The sequence below is a fragment of the Macaca mulatta genome, chromosome 10 (assembly GCF_049350105.2).
Source record: "Macaca mulatta isolate MMU2019108-1 chromosome 10, T2T-MMU8v2.0, whole genome shotgun sequence".
Taxonomy (NCBI): domain Eukaryota; kingdom Metazoa; phylum Chordata; class Mammalia; order Primates; family Cercopithecidae; genus Macaca; species Macaca mulatta.
Window position 1 is genome coordinate 12,105,546 of NC_133415.1, and position 25,009 is coordinate 12,130,554.

General features: G+C 54.4%; 1 protein-coding gene and 1 long non-coding RNA gene across 19 annotated transcripts in view; one reads left to right on the forward strand and one right to left on the reverse strand.

Moving 5' to 3' along the window:
- Window positions 1-75: 75 nt before the first annotated feature.
- On the forward strand, window positions 76-14,623 carry LOC144331682 (uncharacterized). The gene is made up of 4 exons (XR_013399050.1): window positions 76-201; window positions 381-473; window positions 12,642-12,940; window positions 13,931-14,623. It is a non-coding gene; the product is annotated as an uncharacterized LOC144331682 (long non-coding RNA).
- Window positions 2,582-25,009, reverse strand: part of TAB1 (TGF-beta activated kinase 1 (MAP3K7) binding protein 1) — a 49,978-nt gene continuing 27,550 nt past the window's right edge. For 8 of the 18 annotated variants that reach the window (XM_077948380.1, XM_077948396.1, XM_077948384.1 and 5 more), the window contains 3 exon segments: window positions 22,823-23,045; window positions 21,552-21,714; window positions 17,838-19,707 (listed from right to left, as the gene is read on the reverse strand). In XM_077948380.1, coding sequence (XP_077804506.1) covers window positions 19,500-19,707; window positions 21,552-21,714; window positions 22,823-23,045 — 594 coding nt within the window. In that variant the 3' untranslated portion in view covers window positions 17,838-19,499. 18 annotated transcript variants of the gene reach the window in all.

The window sequence follows — 25,009 nt, forward strand, 5'->3', positions numbered from 1 at the left end:
ACTGGGGGAGCAGGTGCAGTTCAGACTCCGGAAAGAGGACGGGGATGATAACTACAGAGGCAAACCCACATCACTAACCACGGGCTGGAAGCACCCTGCGTTGTCACGCCAGCCAGTGATGTTGGGCCCAGCAGCTAACAAGACAGACTTGGGCTACCTGGACCCAACTCCGAGATTCACTGACTCACTGTGTGACCTCAGGCAAGTTGTTTGCCCTCTCTGTGCCTTCATTTCCTCATGTGTAAAGTGAGGAGTGTAATAACAGACCCCGACTCACAGGGCCGTTGGGAGGCTTGGATGAGTTGCTAGATGCAAAGTGCTTAGAACGGGGCCTGGCACAGAGCAATCATGTCTACCCTTCTTTTCTCCCCATTTTTCAGATAAGGAAACTGAGGCACGAAGCAGTGAAGTTAACTTTCCCGAGATCAGGCAGCTAATGAGTGGCAGCACCTGTGCTGGGAGACCACTGAAAGGTTGGAGTGGCCTCTAGGGGTTGGAGGAGGGGAAGGATCCACCCTGGTTTCCACCCCGCGCCCTCCCTGCTACCCCCTGTGAACATCGTTGTCTGGGGATATTTGCTGAGAATCTGTGAGGCCCAGGAAGGGCCAGGGAGCAGCTGCTGTGTGGCACCCTCCGCCTTCCGCCTTCCGCCTTCCGGAAACCCCAGGCAGGGCCAAGTGTTATCACCTGCAGGAGGAGCAGGCCCGGCTCATTCCTGGGAAAACACCCTCAGGGGCGGGGACAGAGCCGGGGCCTCTGGAGGAAAAGGCCTTTGGTTCCCCTGGGGCCTGTCCAGAGCCAGCTTATCCTCCTCTAGTCGCCCCCAGCTGGGCCTCAAGCCTCCTGGGCCTCTTCCGCATGCATGGGGATCACCATACACTCCGCTGCCCTGCCCCACCAGAGGCTGCCAGCAGATAAGGGCGGCTCTGAGGCTCGGGGTCCTTCGGTGGGAGGTGTCTGCCAAGAGGACTGCAGGGTCCCCTCCCTCCCCGGCCCTGGCAGCATGTCCACCATTTTCCCCTCCCTGCAATCTGGGCGGGCCTGGGACTTGCTTTGGCCACTAGGATGAGGTGGAAGGGACCAGGAAATGTCCAGGCTAGGCCTCAAGTGGCCTTGCAACCTCCTTTTCCTCCAGCTTGGAGGTCAGTGGCTATGGAGGGAAATCCGAGGGGAGAGTGGCCCTGGACTACACAGGGAGGAGAGGGGCCGCCTGCCCCGGCTGTTCCAGCCACCCCTGCCGGGCACCGGACCTGGGAGGGAGGCCAGAGGGGACGCCCAGCCAATACTGCAGAGACAGTGACATGGCAGGTGGACCAGGTACCAGGCCTGCTCCCACTGGAGGTCGGGGTGAGTTACATTGCCTCTCCTGGATTTGGTTCCCCCCAAAGAGGGACAGTAAAAGCACCAGCATGGTCTGGAGTGACGGTGCAGGGTGAGCGGGCCTTGTGAGTGGCGCTCAGGCTGGCCCAGGGGCTGTGTCAGATAAACACGAGCCGTTTTCACTACTATTAGAGGCTTGGAGACGCGGCTGAATCCAGGCAGACCCTCCCCGGCTGGTCAGGGAACGGGGCAGTGGGATTCTAACAAGGGCTGCTACTGTGGGGACACTTACCGTGGCCACGTCTGACCATGAACCACATCACTTTTGAGCCTTTCACCATCTCATGAGGGGCATGACGTAGCCCCCACTGACTGCAGCGGGCAGGAGAGGGACCGTTTCTAAATCAGGTGGGGATGACAGTCACTCCTTCGTCACTGGGCCAGCCCTCCAGCTCCTAGGAGGACTCAGGGCCCTGCTGATTCCTGCAGTGTTCTTGCCACCAAGCCCATCCTACAGGTGGACAGGCTGAGGCTCAGAACTGGAAAGTGACTCACCCAAGATCATACTGTGGTACCATGCAATGTGATGGCCACGTGGAGCTGGCGGTCTGGTCCGGGCTGGCCAGGCTACGACCAGACTCACAACTCACCGCAGGCATGACAAGGCTAGAGGGGCTGGAGCTGTGGCCCTGAAGGCACAGAGAAGGCGCCCCATGGATCCCTTCCCAGAGTCCTCCTGTTTTCCCCCTAGCGCGCATTGCTACTGGCTGTCAGAGGACGCACTTAGGTTTCCTTGTTTATTGTCTGTCTCTCCACTGGGCAGGGCCTTTCTTTGGTTCCCAATCAGAGCTGAGCACACACTAAGTGCTCGATGCATATTCTCTGGAGTAAAGAGTGGATGTCGCTGGTCTGAGATGGATCAGATGGGGCCAGACTGGCAGTGGGGAGAGCTGGCAGAGGCACTGGGAAACAGGCGAGGTAACGGTGGCTGGGGTGGAGACGGGAGGCTGGAAAGAGGAGATGAGACCTACAGGACCAGGTGTTGTCTGGGATGTGGCGTGGGGAAGGAGTTGTGGGGCTGACTCCCAGGGGTCTGATGGGGGAGGCTGCCCCTAGACTGCCCAACCCTGACAGCTGGGCTCAGAGGCTGGGTTCCAGGCATGACATCACTGGGCAGAGGCCCTCAACACCCTTCAGGCCGGGACTGGTGCCTCACCCTGGGATACGTCCATCCCCACCCCATCTCCTATTCCTCAAACTCTTTTTTTTTTTTTTTTTTGAGACGGAGTCTCGCTCTGTTGCCCGGGCTGGAGTGCAGTGGCCGGATCTCAGCTCACTGCAAGCTCTGCCTCCCGGGTTCACGCCATTCTCCTGCCTCAGCCTCCCGAGTAGCTGGGACTACAGGCGCCCACCACCTCGCCCGGCTAGTTTTTTGTATTTTTTAGTAGAGACGGGATTTCACCGTGTTAGCCAGGATGGTCTCGATCTCCTGACCTCGTGATCCGCCCGTCTCGGCCTCCCAAAGTGCTGGGATTACAGGCTTGAACCACCGCGCCCGGCTATTCCTCAAACTCTTGCTCCCACTTCTGGGCCCAGGATGCTTGGGCCTCATCCTGGAAGACTTCCCTGATTTTCCTGCTGCTTCCGCACCCTGCCCCCCAGTGATTTCTCCTTCTGCTAGCTCTTCATTCATTCATTCACTCACTTCATGACTCGCTCACGAAACAATTTTGAGACTGGCCCTGTGTCCCCATGGGGACACAGAGATGACCCTGCTTCAAGGGAGACAGATTCAGAAGCCAAACCATAGCATGGCTCAAATCCCAACACTCTTTGAAAGAAAAAAATTCTCATGGATTCTGGGGTTGTCGCCAGTCATTTTTATTACAGTGTTTCTTAAGTATGCGCAGACACTGAGCTAGGTGTAAAGCACTTGTGCTTATGTTTGCCTCCAACATTTAAAACAAAGCAATGCCGGGAACGGTGGCTCATGCCTGTGATCCCAGCACTTTGGGAGGCCAAGGCGGGAGGATCACTTGAGGCCAGGAGTTCCAGACCAGCCTGGCTAACATGGTGAAACCTTTGTCTCTACTAAAAAGTACAAAAATTAGCCTGGTTTGGTGGCGGGCGCCTGTCATCGCAGGTACTCAGGAGGCTGGGGCCTGAGAATTGCTTAAACCTAGGAGACGGAGGTTGCGGTAAGCCTTAATCGTGCCACTGCACTCCTTCCACGGCAACAGAGTGAGACTCTGTTTCAAAAAACAAAACACAACCAAAGCAGATTTGCAAAATGAATATAAAAAACATAGATCCAATAAAAAATCAAATTAATAACAGGACGAAACCTTGCTGGCTCTCACCACAGACAGGGCAGTCAGCAGTCGAGGTGCCCAATGAGGGGCTGATTTTCTGGGGCCAGGTGGCTTTGACCAGTGTGGAGGCCAAGCAAGGCCTTGTTCCTCCCTGCACACTCCTCTGTTCACGCCTACCCAGCCTGGGAGGCCTGGCTGAGGCAGTGCCTGGACGGCACCTGGCCAAAGTCTCCCCACATCCTTTCTCATTAGCTCCAGTGACTATAAAGTCTCAACGCCCCGGTCAGCACAAATCCACACTCACTGAGTAGCCAAACTTTAAAAAAGAAAAATGTGGGCCGGGCGCGGTGGCTCAAGCCTGTAATCCCAGCACTTTGGGAGGCCAAGACGGGCGGATCACGAGGTCAGGAGATTGAGACCATCCTAGCTAACACGGTGAAACCCCGTCTCTACTAAAAAATACAAAAAAAACTAGCTGGGCGAGGTGGTGGGCGCCTGTAGTCCCAGCTACTCGGGAGGCTGAGGCAGGAGAATGGTGGGAACCTGGGGAGGCGGAACTTGCAGTGAGCTGAGATCCGGCCACTGCACTCCAGCCCGGGCGACAGAGCGAGACTCCATCTCAAAAAAAAAAAAAAAAAAAGAAAGAAAAATGTGGTAAAATCTACATACACAAAATTTACCACTTTAACCACTTTTCAGTGCACAGTGCGGTGGCATTAGGTACATTCACATTAGTGTGGTACCATCACCAAAGTCCATCTCCAGAATGCTTTTTTTTTTTTAGGACAGAGTCTTGTTCTGTCGCCCAGGGTGGAGTGCAATGGCATGATCTTGGCTCACTGCAACCTCTGCCTCGGGTGTTCAAGTGATTCTCGTGCCTCAGCCACCTAAGTAGCTCAGATTACAGGTGTAAGCTACAATGCCCAGCTAATTTTTTTTTTTTTTTCTTTTTGAGATGGAGTCTTGCTCTATCACCCAGGCTGGAGTGCAGTGGTGCAATCTCGGCTCACTGCAACCTCCGCCTCCCGGGTTCACGCCATTCTCCTGCCTCAGCCTCCCGAGTAGCTGGGACTACAAGCGCCCACCACCACGCCCGACTTTTTTTTTGTATTTTTAGTAGAGATGGGGTTTCACCGTGTTAACCAGGATGGTCTCGATCTCCTGATCTCGTGATCCGCCTGCCTCGGCCTCCCAAAGTGCTGAGATTACAGGCTTGAGCCACCGAGCCCGGCTTTTTTTTTTTGAGAGGGAGTCTCGCTCTGTTGCCCAGGCTGGAGTGCAGTGGCACGATCTGAGCTCACTGCAAGCTCCACCTCCTGGGTTCACGCCATTCTCCTGCCCCAGCCTCCCCAGTAGTTGGGACTACAGGCGCCCGCCACCACACCCGGCTAATTTTTTGTATTTTTAGTAGAGACGGGGTTTCACTGTGTTAGCCAGGATGGTCTCAATCTCCTGACCTCGTGATCCACCCACCTCAGCCTCTCAAAGTGCTGGGATTACAGGTGTGAGCCACTGTACCCGGCCCTGGCTAATTTTTGTATTTTTAGCAGAGGCACAGTTTTGCCATGTTGGCCAGGCTGGTCTGGAACTCCTGACCTCAGGTGATCCACTCACCTTAGCCTCCCAAAGCACTGGGATTACAGGTGTGAGCCATCAAGCCCGGCCCAGCACAATTTTCATCTTGCAAAACTGAAACTCTGCACCCATTAAATATTAACTCCCCATTCCTCTGCCCCCGGCCCCTGGCAATCCCATTCTACTTTCTGTCTCTGAATTTGACTACCCTAAGTGCCTCATCTGAGTGAAACCATATAGTATTTGTCCTTTTGTGACTGCCTCATTTCACTTAGCATAATGTGCTTAAGATTCAGCCACATTGTAGCATGTGTCAGAATTTCCTTTTTTTTTTTATAAGGCTGAATAATATTTCATTGTATGGATAGAATGCATTTTGTTTATCCATGGACATCTCATCCATTGATGAGTTGCCTCCACCTTTGGGCTGATTTTTATTTTTATTTATTTTATTTTATTTTATTTTGAGACGGAGTCTTGCTCTGTCGCCCAGGCTGGAGCGCAGTGGCGCGATCTCGGCTCACTGCAACCTCTGCCTCCCGGGTTCAAGCGATTCTCCTGCCTCAGCCTCCTGAGTAGCTGGGATTACAGGCGCGTGCCACCACGCCCGGCTAATTTTTGTATTTTTAGGAAAGACGGGGTTTCACCATGTTGGTCAGGCTGGTCTTGAACTCCTGACCTCGCGATCTGCCGGCTTCAGCCTCCCAAAGTGCTGGGATTACAGGCGTGAGCCACGGTGGCCTTGGCTGATTTTTATAATGTTGCTATGAACATTGCCACACAAGCATCTGAGACATTGCTTTCAGTTCTTTTAGGTGTACATCCAGAATTGGAACTACTGGGTCTTATGGTAATTCTATGTTTAATTCAGAACTAATGTTCCTTTTTTTTTTTTTTTTTTTTTTGAGACAGGGGCTTGCTCTGTCCCGCAGGCTGGAGTGCAGTGGCATGATCTTGGCTCACCAAAATCTCCACCTCCTGGGCTCAAGTGATCCTCCCACCTGAGCCTCCAGAGTAGCTAGGACCATAGGCATGTGCCACCACACACGGCTAATTTTTTTGTATTTTTGGTAGAGACGGTTTTTTGAGGGTTTTTTTAGACAGTCTCGCTCTGTCGCCCAGGCCAGAGTGCAGTGGCACGATCTCAGCTCACTGAAACCTCCGCCTGCCGGATTCAAGCCATTCTTCTGCCTCAGCCTCCCGAGTAGCCGGGATTACAGGCGCACGCCTACGCCCGGTTAATTTTTTTTTTTTTTTTTCTTTAGTAGAGATGGTGTTTCACCATGTTGACCAGGCTGGTTTCGAACTCCTGACCTCAGGTGATCTGCCCGCCTCGGCCTCCCAAAGTGCTGGGATTACAGGCATGAGCCACCACACCCAATCTTTCTTTCGAGATGGAGTCTCCCTCTGTTGCCCAGGCTGGAGTGCAGTGCTCACTGCAACCTCCACCTCCCAGGTTTAAGCGAGTCTCCTGTCTCAGGAGCTGGGTCTACAGGCACCCACCACCATGCCCGACTATGTTTTTTTTTTTTTTTTTTTTTTTTTTTTTGAGACGGAGTCCGGCTCTGTCTCCCAGGCTGGAGTGCAGTGGCTGGATCTCAGCTCACTGCAAGCTCCGCCTCCTGCGTTCACGCCATTCTCCTGCCTCAGCCTCCCGAGTAGCTGGGACTACAGGCGCCCGCCACCTCGCCCGGCTAGTTTTTTGTATTTTTTAGTAGAGACGGGATTTCACCGTGTTAGCCAGGATGGTCTCGATCTCCTGACCTCGTGATCCGCCCGTCTCAGCCTCCCAAAGTGCTGGGATTACAGGCTTGAGCCACCGTGCCCGGCCAATTTCTGTATTTTTAATAGAGATGGGGTTTCACTATGTTGGCTAGGCTGGTCTCGAACTCCTGACCTTGTGATGTGCCCACTTCGGCCTCCCAAAGTGCTGGGATTACAGGCGTGAGCCACGTACCCGGCCTGAGGTGGGGTTTTGCCATCTGGGCTAAGCTGGTCTCAAACTCCTGGATTCAAGCAATCTAACCGCCTCAGCCTCCCAAAGTGCTGGGATTATAGTTGTGAGCCACTGAGCCCAGCTTAAACTTTTAAGTTCATGGGTACATGTGCAGGTTTGTTACATAGGTCAATGTGGGTCATGGGGGTTTACTGTGCATATTAGTTCATCACTCAGGTATTAAGCCTAGTACCCATTAGTTATTTTTCCTGATCCTCTCCTTCCTCCCACCCTCCACCCTCTGAAAGGTCCCGGTGTGTGTTGTTCCCCTCTATGTGTTCATGTGTCCTCATCATTTAGCTCCCACTTAAAAGTGAAAACATGCGGTATTTGGTTTTCTGTTCCTGTGTTAGTTTGCTAAGGAGAACAGCCTCCAGTTCCATCCATGTCCCTGCAAATGACGTGATCTCATTCTTTTTTATAGTTGCTCAAGATTAACTTTTTTTTTTTTTTGAGATGGAGTCTCGCAATGTTGCCCAGGCTAGAGTGCAGTGGTGCAATCTCGGCTCACTGCAAGCTCCGCCTTCCGGGTTCACACCATTCTCCTGCCTCAACCTCTCGAGTAGCTGGGACTATAGGTGCCTGCCACCACGCCTGGCTATTTTTTTTTTATTTTTAGTAGAGGCAGAGTTTCACCATGTTAGCCAGGATGGTCTCGATCTCCTGACCTTGTGATCCGCCCATCTCGGCCTCCCAAAGTGCTCAGATTACAGGCGTGAGCCACTGCGCCCGGCTGCTTAAGACTAATTTTTAAGGTGGTTATTCAGATGATCCTAAAGAGTATGATTATAGCCTATTTGGGTTTGTTTGTTTTTTGAGATGGAGTCTTGCTCTTGTTGCTCAGGCTGGAGTGCAATGGCATGACCTCGGCTCACTGCAACCTCCGCCTCCCGGGTTCAAGCAAATTCTCCTGCCTCAGCCTCCCAGGTAGCTGGGATTACAGGCACCTGCCACCACACCCAGCTAATTTTTTGTATTTTAAGTAGAGATGGGGTTTCACTCCATCAGTCATCAGTCACCACACCCGGCTGCCTATTTGTTTTTAATTCATAGACTCAAAATGCACTATAATTTAAAATTCTCATCCTCTTCAGACTATACAGAGCCTCCAGTCTGAAACAATCTAGAACTGGACCCATCCATTGGGGTGACCTCGAGCCGTGGCCATGAAGCCCGATCGTGCTGGCCTGCACAGAATTATTCTGTACGGGTAAAATACACCTGGATTTCGAACAAGGTTTTACCCCCGTCACTCAGGCTGGAGTGCAGCAGCATGATCATGGCCCACTGCAGGCTCGACTTCCCAGGCTCAGATGATCCTCCCACCTCAGCCTCCTCAGTAGCTGGGACCACAGGTGCGTGCCACCACCTCTGGCTAATTTTTTGTATTTTTCAGTAGAGACGAGGTTTCATCATGTTGCTCAGGCTGGTCTCAAACTCCTGGACTCAAGCGAGCCACCTGCCCCTCTTTTTACTTTTTCAAATGTGATTATTAGAACATCTAAAATGGCATATGGGCCAGGAACAGTGGCTCATGCCTGTAATCCCAGCACTTTCGGAGGCTGAGGTGGGTGGACTGCCTGAGGTCAGGAGTTGGAGACCAACCTGGCCACCATAGTGAAACCCCGTCTCTACTTAAAATACAAAAAATTAGCTGGGCGTGGTGGCAGGCGCCTGTAATCCCAGCTACTAGGGAGGCTGAGGCAGGAGAATCGCTTCAACCTGGGAGGCAGAGGTTGCAGTGAGCCGAGATCACGCCATTGCACTCCAGCCTGGGCAACAAGAACGAAATTCTGTCTCTAAATAAATAAATAAATTAAACGACATATGGGCCAGGAGCGGTGGCTCACGCCTGTAATCCCAGCACTTCGGGAGGCAGAGGTGGAACATGGCAAAACCCCGACTGTACTAAAAAATACAAAAACTTAGCTGGGTGTGGTGGCGTATGCCTGTGGTCCCAGCTATTTGGGAGGCTGTGGTGGGAGGATTGTTTTAGTCCAGGAGGTGGAGGCTGCAGTGAGTCGTGATCACACCACTGCACTCCAGCCTGGGTGACAGAGTGAGACCCAGTCTTAAAAATAACATAAGGTGGAATGAAATGAAATAATACAATGGCACGTGAGGCTCACACTCTCTCTCTGGACTCTTCATCCTAGAGGACCAATTCAAGTGCTTTCTGAGTCCAGAGGAGTCACCTAGAGTTCTTCCTTCCAAGCAGAGGAAGCCTTGGGCTGGTTCCTCAATTTCACTGGGGTGAAATTCACAGAGCATACAATTAACCATTTGAAAACGTGCAGGTCAGTGGCACTCAATGCCTTGACCATCACCTCACCCCAGAAAAACACGCTGGCTCTGTTATCAGTCTCTGCAGTTTCCCCCTTTCCCCAAGCCCTGCTTTCTGTCTCTATGGATTTGCCTGTCACCGGCATCTCCAGGAGGAATCATACATGTGACCTGTTATGACCAGCTTCTCTCATTAGCACAGTGATTTTGAGGCTCTTCCACGTGGTGGCCTGTCAGTGTCATTCCTTTTCATGGCTGAATACTATTCTGTGGCGTGGAGGCAGCACAGTCTGCTTCTCATCTTCGGATGGGTATCTAGGTGGCTTGTGACGTTCGGCTATGATGAGTAACGCTGCCGTAAACACTTCCATACTGTTTCTGTATGTTTTTGTTTCCTGGGAGTGGAATTGCTGGCTCATATGGTAATGGCTGGTTCCTTCTTTTAACATTCGCTTTGCTTATCAAAAGTTCTAGATACGGCTGGGCACGGTGGCTCACGCCTGTGATCCCAGCACTTTGGGAGGCTGAGGTGGGTTGGGAGGCCAAGGCAGGTGGATCAATTGAGGTCAGGAGTTCAAGACCAGTCTGGCCAACACAGTGAAACCCCGTCTCTAGTAAAAATACAAAAATGAGCTGGGCGTGTAATCACAGCTACTCCGGAGGCTGAGGCAGGAGAATCGCTTGAACCTGGGAGGTGGAGGGTGCAGTGAGCCGAGATTGAATCACTACACTCCAGCCTGGGTGACAGAGCAAGATCCCATCTCAAAAAAGAAAAAGAAAGTTCCAGATACAGAGACTCTTGATTTCACTGAAGGGAGGTGGGGGTACTTGTTAGGCACCCCCCATGTCAGTATTTTCAGGACTTTGCTGTGGGTCAGATTCTGCAGCGAGGAGCCTCAGTGTCCTGCCTGGAGGGTGAAGACCGGGCTGTGTGCTGGGAGCCGGGCAGGGGACATGGGGGCCCAGCGCCCAGAAGCACCCTGCAGCTCTGCTTCCATGGCAGCGCCGCTACCTGGGTGGACTATGGTGAGTGGAGGGGACTGCCTGCCCATTCTGGGTGGGAGTCCGGGGACCTGACTGCATCTCATTTTGCCCCCACCTGGGACTGCTGGCTCAGGCTGAGCTTTCGGTGGTTCTTCAGGGTAAACCACACTGGTGCTCAGCTGCCATCACACACCTGGGATGTAACTCCTGTGTCTCTTAAGTCAGTTGCCACTCTACATGGACTTTTCAGCTTCAAACCTGCGTGGATGTTGTCTCTATCCTGATTGCTACAACCTTGTGGGTTTATACCTGGAAGGAAGGAAGGGAGGGAGGGAGGAGGGGAGAGGAAGGGAAGGAGGCAGGGAAAGGAGGAAAGAAGAGAGGGAGGAAGAAGGGAGGGAAGGAGGGAGTGGGTTGGGGGGAGGCAGGGAGGGAAGGAGGAAAGGAGGAAGGGAGGGAGAGAAGGAGGAAGGGAGGGAGAGAAGAGGGAGGGGAGGGAGGGAACAGGGAAGAGAGGGAGGAGGGAGGAGGGAGGGAAGGAAGGAGGAAGGGATGGATGGGGGGAGCAGAGGGAGGGAGAAATCCCTCTCTGTTGTTTTAAGGGGGTTTCAGGAGGGGTAGAAAGTGGACGAATGTGTTTAGTCCGTCATCTTTAGCAAAGCCGCCAGCACAGGAGGAGCCTGGCAGTCAGTCCCAGGAAGCCCAGACCCCTCAGGAGCATTCCAGGGCCCGGTGCAGAGCCCACCTGCTCTGGGAAGGTTCCAGAACTCATCAGACAGAAGGGGTCTCCCCTTGGCCTGGGTCTCAGGGCCCATTCTGGCTGTTTTGGCCAGACTTCCAGGTGTAGTTTTATCTTCCCCAAAGTCAGCTACTGCAGGGCCAGAGTCTTAACCGAGACTTTCTGACTGCCTCCCCTCTCTCCACCCTGCCAGCCTCAGCCCCTACTTGGCTGCACACACGGTGTCTAGTGCCCGGCAGGCTTTGTTGCTGGCTGGGGTAAAGGGAGGGCGCACCGGGAAGCCGATGCAGCCACAGCAAAGGCTTGGAGGAAAGGAGCAGAGTACGAGGGGACATCCCTCTCTGTCATCTCCGGATTTCTTTCCACCTGTTACTGAAAGCTTCTTGGATTTTTGGAGACAGGGTCTCACTCTGTCACCCAGGCTGGAATGCAGTGGCATGATCTCGGCTCACTGCAGCTCTGCCTCCCAGGCTCAAGCGATTCTCCCACCTCAGCACCTCCCCCCCGCCGGTTCTCCCATCTTCTTCCTGGGTCTGAGGCCCCAGGGTGGCTGAAAATTCAGGAAGGCTGGAATGGGGATGTTAGCTGCACATCACTGCACTGAAGAGGCTGGTTTAGGCCCCACTGGTCCCCCTGAGGCATGGCTAGCCTCCTGATGAGGTGTAGCAGGCATGAACCCTTGGGCCCACCATCCTTTCAGGGGGCTGTGGAAATATTTTATTTTTTTTTGAGACGGAGTCTCCCTCTGTTGCCCAGGCTGGAGTGACGTGGCGCAATCTCGGCTCACTGCAAGCTCCGCCTCCTGGCTTCACACCATTCTCCCGCCTCAGCCTCCCGAGTAGCTGGGAACACAGGCGCCCGCCACCACGCCCGGCTAATTTTTTGTATTTTGTTTAGTAGAGACGGGGTTTCACCATCTTAGCCAGGATGGTCTCAATCTCCTGACCTCGTGATCTGCCCGCCTTGGCCTCCCAAAGTGCTGGGATTACAGGCATGAGCCACCGCACCCAGCTAACACCGTGAAACCCCGTCTCTACTAAAAAAAATACAAAAAATTAGCCCGGCGTGGTGGCAGGTGCCTGTAGTCCCAGCTACTCGGGAGGCTGAGGCAGGAGAATGGCGTGAACCCGGGGGGCGGAGCTTGCAGTGAGCTGAGATCGCGCCACTGCACTCCAGCCTGGGGCACAGAGCAAGACTCCGTCTCAAAAAAAAAAAAAAAAAAAAAAAAGGCGGGGTTTCACCGTGTTAGCCAGGATGGTCTCGATCTCCTGACCTCGTGATCCGCCCGTCTCGGCCTCCCAAAGTGCTGGGATTACAGGCTTGAGCCATATTTTACCTTTAAAACAGAAGAAAATGTACTTTTACTTAAAGAGAAATTTTAATATATTTATCTATCAACAGTCATAAAGTATAATTTTAAATTTTTTTGCAGAAGAGGCCCACCAAAGTTGCAATGCATCCATGCCCCATGCCCAGGGCCACCCACATCTCGGGCCACGCCTGATGAAGGTTGGAGTCCTTCCCTCAGAATAGCTGGGCCCAATGTCACAAACACTGCCCCATGCAGGGTGCTAGGACCTAGAGAACATGGGTCCTAACCAGGAACCCCAGGGTCACTGCAGACCAAGTTCCAGGAGCCCTGAACTCACCAGAGCAGAGGACAGCCTTGTGGGGTGAGTTCCCGGAGAGAAGATGCGAGTGAGCTGGGTCCTGAAGGATGGGCCATTCTAGGTGAGGGAAGCCTCGGTGGACACAGACGCATGAGGGAGGGGGTCTGCTCAGTCCCAGGGGGGAGTGGGGCCTGGCCTGGTATGAGCAGATCCCAGTGCACAAGTCAGATCAGGTGACAAAACCCCAGGATGATCTCAGCTTCCAGAGGGTCCTGTGGTGTGAGCGTTTCCTTCCTACCCTGGGGTCAGGCTCCCCAGCAGGTTTAATTGGCACAGAGGGATGGCTGTCAAATCTGTTTTCAGGCCTGCGTCTCTGAAAATCAAGAGGAAACTTCCGGGCACAAAGAGAAAAGTCCAGAGTTTAAATCTTTGCTCCTGTGTGATCTTGGGCAACTTGTTAAACCTCTCTGAGGCCTGGTTTCCTCATCTCTATAATAGGGTCACGGATACCAAATCTTTGCCAGGTTAAATGAGATTACATGTCAGCTACATGCCTGGAACATAGTCAGAACTCTTTTTTTTTTTTTTTTTTTTTTGATTCGTAGTCTTGCTCTGTTGCCCAGGCTGGAGTACAGTGGCACAATCTCCACTCACTGCAAACTCCGCCTCCAGGGTGCAAGTGATTCTCCTGCCTCAGCCTCCTGAGTAGCTGGGACTACAGGCATGCACCACCACGCCTGGATACTTTTTTGTATTTTTAGTAGAAATGGGATTTTACCATGTTGGCCAGGCTGGTCTCGAACTCCTGACCTCAGGTGGTCCACCTGCCTTGGCCTCCCAAAGTGCTGGGATTACAGGCATGAGCCACCGTGCCCAGCCAGAACCCGTAAGTTTTTTTTTTTTTTTTTAAAGCTGAGCTGTAAACCTTCATTTGAGGATGAGATGGGGATAAGAGAGATTTATGGGCCAAGGTCGCCCAGGGGCACCCGGGAGGTGGGACTTACAGAAGCACCAGGTCAGGGACGGTCACGTGGTCTTGGGGGCAGGCCAGAAGGAGGCTGTCAGCCCCACCTACCATTAAGCCCCTGCAGCAGCATGTGGGTTTCCTTAGGTTCCAGATTGGCTGGCCTCCCTCTGGAAGCCCGGATTTGTGACTCTACAGTGAAGCCAAGGACTCTGTATCTTCACTGCCACCCCCTCTTCATGGCCAAAGGACTGGCTGTAGAGGCAGGCTCCCCAGCCCATGTGATGCCCAGTGTGTGCGGTGGCTACTCATACCTGTGATGTGCCCTCAACACCCACAGGGAGCCGCTCACATGTGACAGCACGCACGCTTAGAAAGGCCTTTCTGATACGGAGCTAAACTGTCTCCCAGTCACTCTGCCCAAGCTCCTTAACTGGTCTGTGCTTGCTTTTCCACATCTGTAAAATGGGTGCCAGCAGTAGGACCCAGCGAACCTTCAGACACAAATACCTGCCCTTCAGCGGCTGGGTGAGGGCTGCGGGAGTGAAGGCTTTGCAAGCTCCCAGCAGGGCACCTGGCCCTGAGCAGTGGAGAGTTTCGTTAGGATCACCGGGTCCCGCAGCCGGGGACCTGCTGGGGTTTCCTGTGAAGCACGGGTCTATAAACCTACAGGATTGACACGGCTCTTCCTGAAGCATCAATTTACTTAACGAATAATTTCAAAATGTTACTTTTGAAAAGATAATGCTATTTTTGTACTCAAATGGAACACAAGAATTTGACTGCAAAATTCACCTGTTCAAAATAAATGAGACACGTAATCTCTTACAAACCTCAAAACTCGCGGCGTCCTAGGGCGGGGGTAGTTTTCTGTAGGGTGACGACATATCCTGCAATGAAGTCCCAGAAGCCCTGCTCTGGGCAGTCCATCTCTTTGTCCACTCATGTTCTTAGACACATCCCAGGGGCCGGCCCTGAGCTACTGGGATGACTGGAGGCGCATCCAGGTCTGGGGGAAGGGAGTGACTCCCACACAGCAGGTGCCCAGAGGTAGGAGGCTGGACCCACAGAAGGTTCTGGTGTCAGCACAAGATGGCTCTGCTGAAATGCCGAGTGCAGGAGCTTAATTGTGGCGCGTGTGGAAACCAGCCATGGGCTCTCAGGCCCACTCCTGCCCTGCCCTGGCCCCTCTGTGATGGGAGAACCAGGACAAGAAGGGGCTGGATCAGGTGACTGGTCATACAGCCTGGGGTCCTTTCACCTTTCTGGGGGTCTCTGAAGGCAGGAATGGAGTCTGTGAACGGGTGTCAATATTTCTCAAAGCCGGCTGTCAGACACCGCGTCTGTCCCTGACGCGGCCGCCCAGGCTCGTGGAATGCCAAGTGCCTGTCTCTGCTCGGGGCTGACATCACCTCTGCGTGGGAACAGCCTGTGCTCAGGCGAGCTCATCGGGATTGGCAGAGATCTGCATCCTTGTCTGGTTCCAAGACAGGGGGCCCAGAAGGAGACTCATGAAAGATGCCCTTGTCGACGGAAATTTCAGGAGCTTGGCCCACAGCCTCTGTCTTCGCTTTGACTGTGAAGAGGCCAGAACCACGCCCTCAGCTAAGCTCTGATGAGGCTGCAGGTAGTGCCGACTCAGTACCTGCTTCCACCAGGGTCCAGACCGAGCCCTCACGGCACAAGAGTGCCCACAGGCATGTAGCGGACAGGTGGACATCTCAGTTAACGCTCTTGTCACCTGTCCCTGACTCTCCATCAGTAGGGCAAGGGCAGGTCTCACTTCTCACAGCTATGGCCACTCGATGTGTTCAGCAGTCTAAGTGGGTCATTGCCTCATTTTGTACATGAAAAACCAGCCGAAGTAACTGCCCAAGGTCACACGACCATTCCCTCCGTCCCTTCCTCCCTGACTCATGCCATGCCTGTGAGAGAGGCTGCTGCGTGCCTGACTGGGACCTAGTGGAATAACAGAGAGAAAGCTCTTATTCCCATGGAGCAGGCGAGAGGAGACACGCATAAAGGCAGAGAGTGTCCTATGAGGAAACAACAGGGAGACGGGCAGTGGGTGGCGGGGTGAGGGGTCAGGGAATGGCTCTCTCCAGAGGGGGCATCTGTGCTAAGACCTGAAGGACAAGAAAGAACCCACAAACAGCACAATTGGGTGCTTTTCCCTTTGATGTCTGAGCAGCCTGGAGTCACTCCATACGGGCCCTGCTGCCCCCACTGCCAATGGCAGAAACACCCTGACATGGGCATCATGGGGAGCCTGCTCTGAAGCTCTGCTCCCGGCTCTGCCGCCAGCTCCTGGCTCATGAGAGAATGAGAGGACCAGACCAGGATGGTATAACTCCTAGTGAAGATGGCTCACAGGTGCTGTGGCGCCCCCAGCCCACCTGCCCCTGTCCCGGGACAATGGGATTTCTGAGGGCTAGGACCTCCGTGGAGCCAGGGACCTAGCTGGGTTTTGGGAGAGACTGATGTTTGTTTTTTGAGACAGAATCTCGCTCTGTTGCCCAGGCTCTGGAGTGCAGTGGCACTATCTTGGCTCACCGCGAGCTCCGCCTCCTGGGTTTACGCTATTCTCCTGCCTCAGCCTCCCGAGTAGCTGGGACTACAGGTGCCCGCCACCACGCCCGGCTAATTTTTTATATTTTTAGTAGAGATGGAGTTTCACCGTGTTAGCCAGGATAGTCTCGATCTCCTGACCTCATGATCCGCCTGCCTCAGCCTCCCAAAGTGCTGGGATTACAGGCGTGAGCCATGGCACCTGGCCGAGACTGATGTCTTTAAGGAATGAGTGGGTAGGGGCAGTGGGTGGGGGATGGGTTTCTCTGGTTCCATCTGATCCTACCTCAGGCCTTTCCCCATGGAAGCTATGGGAGGCAGACAGGCTGGAGAGGGCCATGTTGGCCCGCCTTGTGTCAGATGCCACATGGGGATGCGGATAGTGACTCTCGCCCAGGACTGCACAGCTCCGCCTGGCTGTGCTGTTCACTTACCTTGACTCCTGGTCCCTTAAGTCCTCAAATCCACTCCCGAGCTTCCCCTCTTGGCTGAAACAGCGTCCCTCTCACCTTCATTTCCCTCCAGGAGACAGGTTCAAGTGCAGTAAGTAACACCAAGGCTGGGGACAGGGGACACAAAGCCAACAGTGCAGCACCTGGCCCCACACACTTAGGGCAGAGCAGGTGCTGGGAGAGGCCTGGGGCCTAGAGTTGCATGGTGGCCACTTGTGGCCAGGACTGTGCCTGAACCTGTCTGTGCCTCCGTTATTCACCATGTCTCTCTCGGGTGACAGGGCTGATACCACAGCTCCAGGAGTGTTCAGGGGCCATAGGTGTCCTCAGGACCCCTGGCGGCTCGGCTGGGGAGGCTGAGAAGGACAGATCCTGGAAGGAAGCTCTGCAGGCACAGTCCCTGCCCAGCAGAGCGGAGGGGGGACATCCGGGACCCTCTGACCACACCAGACAGAGCGTGGCTTTGTTCCTAGGCAGATGCACTCTTTCGGTTTCTGTTGCAGAGGCTCTTCTTAGAGGGATGAGTTCTTAAGTCCCAGAAAGCAGGATGAAGTGCTCTATGGACTGGGATTTATAGAAGATCCTTCTCCAAAGCAAAACCCAATAAAGCAAACTAGCCGGCAAGAGGGCAAGGCCTCACCCTGGTGACCTGAGCACTGGGTGGCTACAGCACCGCTCACACACCAAGACTCTAGGCTCCCTCTCAGCAAGAGTGGAATTGGCACCACAGCCCTGCCACGGGTCATGGGCCACAGGGCTTGGCCTGCAGCAGGGAAAACCCTGTCACCCCCTCCAGATGTGCATGAACACATCTGGGCCTGAGAGTGGGCCTGGGAGGTAACAGGCAAGCCATGTTTCCCCTGGGCTGTGCGGGTGGCAGCGTGGAATGCAGCCAGAAGGCCTGGGTTCAAATCCCAGCCCTGCCACTTAGCAGCCTGGTGAGCGGAGTTCTTGAACCTCCAGGGCAGTGAAGAGGGGAGGCGTCCACCTCCCCGGGCCGCTGCGAGTTACAGGAAACATGAGCAACAGCACTATTAATATCACAATGTGTAATGCCACCATTTATTACTTCTTTACTGCATTAAAAAAGTGACCCTGTTTCTAGAGACCAAACAGCACCACAGAGGCATGCTTGGAAGAGAATTCCTTTTGTTCCCAAGCCTTTGTGACTGACTTTAAATCCTCTCACCTGCAGAACAGAGATGGCTTCAAAGTGGGGGGTGGGGGAGTGAGTGAGGATCCTGGGCTGAGACCTGTTTTTCTTCCATTTCTGCTGTGGATTCCCGAAGCTCCCTGGTTCCACACCAGGCCCTGCTCTGCCGCAGGAAAATGGATTCCTGGGTCACAGAGCGGTCAGGCCTTTGACTTTGCAGAGACCAAGCACCCTGGAGGCTGTGCAACAGTGGCCAGTCGCTGGTGGGCTGGTCTGGGACATGGCGGGCAGGGAGACTGGGAGCTGGGGAGGGCGTGGAGAATCCGGGGGTCCCTGGACACTGACTGAATGGCTCAGGTCTGAGCTCTGACTGCCCCACTGATTGTGTGGCTTGGCCAAGGTGCAATTCTCTCAGCCTGCTTCCTCCTCTGAAACAGGAGTGGCAATCCTGGCCGACAGCCCTGGTGGCACCCCCTCCCCACTGAAGGCAGAGAACCTGTGTGAAATAGTCTTAACTCTGGCCCAGGGCCGGGCCGGGCCGACCCTTCTCCTGCGCCTCCCAGGGTAGTGTGTCTCAAAGAACCTCTTCCCTCCTGGAACCATTTTCCACTCTTCTTTCTTTCAAACAAGTCCCCCAGCCTGACTCACAACCCCTGCTTGCTACCCTCAGCCGGTAGAGGACCCTCATCAGTGGTAAAGACAGTTCATTGCAGCCGCCTGCCAGCCTATGGTCTTCGCAGCACCAGAAGGAAAACGCAAGGCGACACCGGCTCACCCTGGCTCAGGCCTGACAAGAGCAGCCCCCGCCTCAGTCTGCCAGGTCCAGTCCCCACCTCTCCCGCATGCCCGGCTCGGGGGAGGCCCAGGCTGCCCTCCTCTGGCAGCTCCAGGTCTCTTAGACCACTTCCCCCTGGCTCCTTTCCACCTGGCCTGCCCCTTCTGTGGCCATCCCAGGTCCCGGATGCTGCCCTGGTCCTCCTGAACGTTCACCACAGATGACACAACCAAGGCAGGACCAGGGATGGGGCCCAGGGACAGACGTGGGCACCAGCCTGGGTTCCACTCTGGATGTAAGAGCACAGGGCCGAGAGGCTGGAGAAGCGGGGGGCTACTATTCCGAGGTGAGGGAGGTGATGGTGGGAGGAGGGGTGGGCTTGGGACAGCAGGGTCTACTGGGCCTGCGACACTCAGGGTTCACAGTGCGCTTCTTCCTGCTCTGCAGGAGGCTGCCGGGAAGGCTCGGGCGGCTTGCAGGACTGCTGCGGCTTCTACACCTGGCCCTCTGCTCTGAGAAAGGGCGATGGTCCTGGCTGAGGCCACCTGCGAGGAAGTGGCCTTCAGCTTCCTGTGTGGTAACAAGGTGTGAACCACAGGTCCAGGCTGCACTCACACCTCTATTGCCCGGAGAGCCATGAGATAGAGTCTGCTGCGGGCTGAGGACGGGGTGCCTGCTGGCCGCTGTGGCACAGGCAGATGTTAGGAAAAGGCTGGACCCTGTCCTGCCCCACACCAGGCCCTGCTTGGGCTGCATTCCCCGGCTGCCCTATGGTGCCGTCACCACGCTCTGCTCGCCATGGTCCACGCTCCAGAGGCGGTAAAACTCAGCAAAGTCCACGTAGGGCTCAACACGGCCATCCTCGCCAGGCGGGAGCGAGTGGGCGGGCCGGGAGCGGAAGAGGCCCCCGTCGGAGCTGGAGCTGCTGCTCTGCGTGTGTGTGTTGGTGGACTGCAGGGTTAAGGTCGGGCTTTGGCTGCGGGACAACAGGAGAGGGAGTCAATCAGGAGCAGTCAGGTCAAGGGGGCTGGGGCAGTGTGGGGATAGAATGGCCCCTGCCTCTACCACCCCCTTGGGCCACAGGCCTTTCTGGCAGAGGCAACCATAAGAGCTGGCCCAGCCAGATGCTCTTAGGAAGAGATAAAAAGTCAAATTTTGAAGCACCAGCTGCATGTGGTTACTTAAATGAACTAAAGGTAAAGAAAATGGGCCAGGCGCAGTGGCTCATGCCTGTAATCCCAGCACTTTGGGAGGCCAAGGCAGGGTGGATCACCTGAGGTTAGGAGTTCGAGGCCAGCCTGGCCAACACGGTGAAACCCCGTCTCTACTAAAAATACAAAAAAATTTAGCTGTGCGTGGTGGCACGCACCTGTAATCCCAGCTGCTTGGGAGGCTGAGGCAGGAGAATTGCTTGAACCTGGGAGGCAGAGGTTGCAGTGGGCCAAGATTTTGCCATTGCACTCCGCCCTGGGCAACAAGAGTGAAACTCTGTCTCAAAGAAAAAAAAAAAAAAAGAAAGAAAATGGAACACTCAGTTCAAGTGTCTAATAGCCACAAGTGCTGGAGACGCGGTGACAGGACAGCACCCATGCGAGCACTCCCGCCATCACAGGAAGTTCCCCAGGTGCAGCTGAGCCACCGACTGTCCATTACCATCTCTCTAAACCCTTCCCAACCCAGGCCCTACTCAGCAGGGCGGGCAAGGTGTCTTCTAGAAAACCTTCCTTCGCCCCCTCCCCTTCACTCTCTTCTCATCAGCTGGGTGGGGACAGGCACCCACCTTAAGTCACAGCTGGAACTGCCTGTTAGCGCTGCCCAGCACCAGCAGAGGGCTAGCCCATGGCGGGACCAACTACCATGGCTCAGACGCTGAAGGGAGTGAGGAACATAGGCAGCGGAGGAGGGCGGGTTGTCCTGCCTTGTCTAGGGCCACAGCAGTCCCACTCTGCTTTGTGGACACAGCTGGAGGACTCCTCCAAGCAGCCCGGCAGGGGTACTGGACAGGCCACCCCTACTGCACTCAGGAAGCCCACGGAGCTTGCTCGGTCTGGCAGGCCTTTCTAGCCCTGTGGCAGTAGTCGCAGCATCCACGACTCAGAGGCAGAGGGAAAGGAAGGCCCCCTGATGAGGCAGAGGTAAACAGGCCACCCACCCCCCTCCAGGGCCTTTCTAATTGGCCACATCCTGCACACTCCATCCTCAGAGTGGGCTGGGTGTGGCATCTCTATCATTCCATGCAGGGCTGGAATGTGGAAACCAGATCTGGGTCCCCTGGTGTGGGGGGTGCACATTCTACGGAAGGGAAGGGGGTGGGGTGTACTCAGGCAGGTCTGCGGCTGGACGGGGCCTAGCTGCAACCCCCTCAGGCTGCTGTCTCTACCTCGCCCCCTGCCCAGAAACCACAGAACTCACTTCAAAGCTAAACTTAAGCACATTAGCCAGAAAGCACGGGCTCTGACAAGCCAGTACAGGCCAATGTCCCCAAGCAAGGACACCAAGGGAAGTCACCCCATATCACAGGAAGCCACCCCACATCACACCCAGGTGGGGAATGAAAAGAGAACCTTCCACTGACTGAAACCAGCAGACCGGCCCACAAGAAAATACGAGAAGTAGGCTGGGACCATCAGCCACCTGACCGAAAACCCCACCTGCCTCAGTTTCTAGGGAGACCTCCCTCACCAGGCACGGGGCTGGGGCCTTCCAGACCCCAGGGCATCTTATCCACAAGCCTTGGCCCCATGGTCATTTCTGTCCCGGTGCCACAGGGCACCCATGGGGGGACAGGGCTCGGGGTGGCTAAGTGGGGAAGGGACTTACTTGGTGAGGGTCGGGGTGGCTTCATCCAGGGTGGAAGCGCTGTGAGCCCCATTGACCATCTGGCCCTGGGAGGGCATGACAAGGGAGAGGGTCACGCTGGTCTTGCTGGTGCTCTGGGCACTGGAGTATGGCACAGACACAGGGTACACTCGTCCCCCTGCAGCTTTGGGAGGAAGAGAGTGGGGGCCTCAGGCAGTGGCTGAGGAGACACCCGGGTTAACAGGGGCAAAGCTGCTCCCATGGCCTGATGGGGTGGTGCCTGAGGGCTGAGTGTAGGTGGTGGCCATGCCTGGCTCCCCAAGCCCAGAGCGGCCCCCTGCCCCTTGGGACAGCTCAGGAGGAGTGTCCCTTGGCAGAGACTCTTCCAGGCTGGGCTGAGAACTCCTTGTAGCAATAAAGCTAGCAGTAAAGCCTGCTGGTGCTCAAGTTGCCTCAAGGAAAGGGTTACTGCCTGGCTTCCCACGGATGCTTTAATCCAGAGGATAAGTTTGCTCCCAGTTGAGGCTGACCCAATAAAAATATGGTTGCAATAACAACGGCCAAAGAAACTTCAATAACCCTGGTGTCCATGGGAGAACAAATCTGTCTGTGGATGCCTGAGCTTTATCTAAGGTTTGCTTGTTTAAAACAAAGAAAAAGAAATGCAGCCCTCGGGAACCGAAGGTCTTAGTGCTGAGCAGCACTGCAGGGAGCACGGGAGAAAGCAGCCGCCTCTTCTCCTGAGAACTTGGTTGAAGAATGACATAGGTAGAAAGCAAAACGTCCTTCTCCCTGCCCTGCTCCAGTGCAGCCCAGGGACAGACAGGCCCTGGGGCCTGACCATTTGTCCACATGCCTCATCTCTTCCAGGTCCCTTCATTCTTCAGCCTCGGATTCCCCCTCTGGAAAACAGGGGTACCGCCTGTCTTTAGGGTTACCCATGAGGACCTAAGGGAATAATGCAGGCTGTGCGCCTGGCACATGGTAGGCACTCAATCAGTGGTGGCCATCATCTCTACTATGGGGCTTCAGGGCTCTGTGAATTGCTTGCTGGTGCACTCAGGTTCTGGGAGGTTGCCGGGGCAGGTGGTATTAACCTCCATTTAACAGACAAAAAAGCAAAAATCAACATGCAGCTCAGACAGGCTGAAAGTCAGAGAACCTGAATTAGAGCCACTGAGAGCCAGGCCCCCTGACTCCATCTCCGTTTCAAGCAGCCTCGGGGGCTCTGCACCCACCTCTGGCCCCTAGATGGCATCCCCAGGCACTGCCTGTCTGTACAGCACACGTACCTGGGGCCGGGCTCGGTGTGGGCTGGCTCATTTCACCCAGTGGGTAGCCAAAGTTCCTCACCAGCAGGGTCATGTCCTCATGCCGGGGGCAGAACCTGGCACGCTCCCCACCGCTGGCGAAGGTGTCGCTGTGGATGCGCTTCACCCGGTCCACCACGGCCTGGGCCACGGCGTCCAGGGAGGTCTGCTTGGCAAACTCAGTGTCAATCATTGCAGCAATCTCCTGGGGGAGGGGGGAGGAAGAACCTGGTAAGGAACGGAGTGTGGCCTGGGGGGCGTGGGCCATAATCTCAGAGCCTAAAATCAGGAGATTTAGCGGTCAATAGCGCAGCAGGTGAAGGAAGTGCCTGCCAGCCAAGTTTGAAATCTGAGCCTTTCAAGGTATTCAGGATAATCCTTCTGGAACTTTCTCATTAGGAAGTGTGTGCCCTTGTGACTGCTCTGATTGTTGGGTGCGCACCGCTAGGATGGGGAGAACATCCATCTCACTGGGTGAATATGAGGATTAACTAACAATGCTGTGAGAGCACTCTGTCAGCCACTAAAAAGCCCAGTACCTGCCAGGCACAGTGGCTCACGCCTGTAATCCCAGCACTTTGGGAGGCCAAGGCAGGCAGATCGCCGGAGGTCAGGAGTTCGAGACCAGCCTGCTCAACATGGTGAAACCCCGTCCCTACTAAAAATACAAAAATTAGCTGGGTGTGGTGGCAGGTGCCTGCAATCCCAGCTACTCAGGAGGTTGAGGCAGGAGAATCACTTGAACCCAGGAGGCGAAGGTTGCAGTGAGCCGAGATAGCACCACTTGCACTCCAGCCTGGGGAACAAGAGCGAGACTTCATCTCAAAAAAAAAAAAAAAAAAAAAGAAAAAAAGCCCAGTAGCAAGTGTCATTATGATGAAACACTCTTTCCTGGAACAAACTTGTTGTAGGCAATGTTATACGTGCTAGGATTTTGCCAGGAACTGGGGATACAGAATGAAAACAGGGTCCCTGACATAAGAGAAGTCCCTGTCCAGTATACAGATGTTCCTCAGTTTAGGATGGGGCTATGTCCTGACAAACCCACTGTAAGTTGAAAATATCGTAAGTTGACCAGGCGCAGTGACTCACACCTGTAATCCCAGCACTTTGGGAGGCTGAGGTGGGCGGATTACCTGAGGTCGAGATCGAGACCAGCCTGGCCAACATGGTGAAACCTGGTCTCTACTAAAAATACAAAAATTAGCCAGGCATGGTGGCACATGCCTGTTAATCCCAGCTACTTGGGAGGCTGAGGCAGGAGAATTGCTTGAGCCTGGGAGACGGAGGTTGCAGTGAGCTGAGACTCTGACACTGCACTCTAGCCTGGCCAACAGAGCAAGACTGTCTGAAAAAAAAAAAAAGGCCGGGCGCGGTGGCTCAAGCCTGTAATCCCAGCACTTTGGGAGGCCGAGATGGGCGGATCACGAGGTCAGGAGATCGAAACCATCCTGGCTAACACGGTGAAACCCCGTCTCTACTAAAAAATACAAAAAAACTAGCCGGGTGAGGTGGCGAGCGCCTGTAGTCCCAGCTACTCGGGAGGCTGAGACAGGAGAATGGCGTGAACCCGGGAGGCGGAGCTTGCAGTGAGCTGACATCCGGCCACTGCACTCCAGCCTGGGCGACAGAGCAAGACTCCGTCTCAAAAAAAAAAAAAAAAAAGAGGATCAAAATATCGTAAGTTGAAAAAGCATTTAATGCACCTAACCTACTGAATATCAGCACTTAGCCTAGCCTACCTTAAAATGTGCTTAGAACACTTCTATTAGCCTACGGCTGGGCAAAATCATCTAGTACAAAGTCTATTTTATTAATATATAAGAAAATGTTGAATCTCATGTAATTGTTTTGTTTGTTTGTTTTTTGAGACAGAGTCTCACTCTGTTGCCCAGGCTGGAGTGCAGTGGTATGATCTTGGCTCACGGCAAGTTTCTGTCTCCCAGGTTCAAACAATTCTCCCGCCTCAACCTCCTGAGTAGCTGGGATTACAGGTGTGTGTCACTATGCACCAGATAATTTTTTGTTGTTGTTGTATTTTTAGTAGAGATGGTGTTTCACCATGTTGGCCAGGGTGGTCTCAAACTCCTGACCTAAAGTGATCTGCCCGCCTCGGCCTCCCAAAGTGCTGGGATTACAGGCGTGAGCCACCACACCCAGCCAAATCTC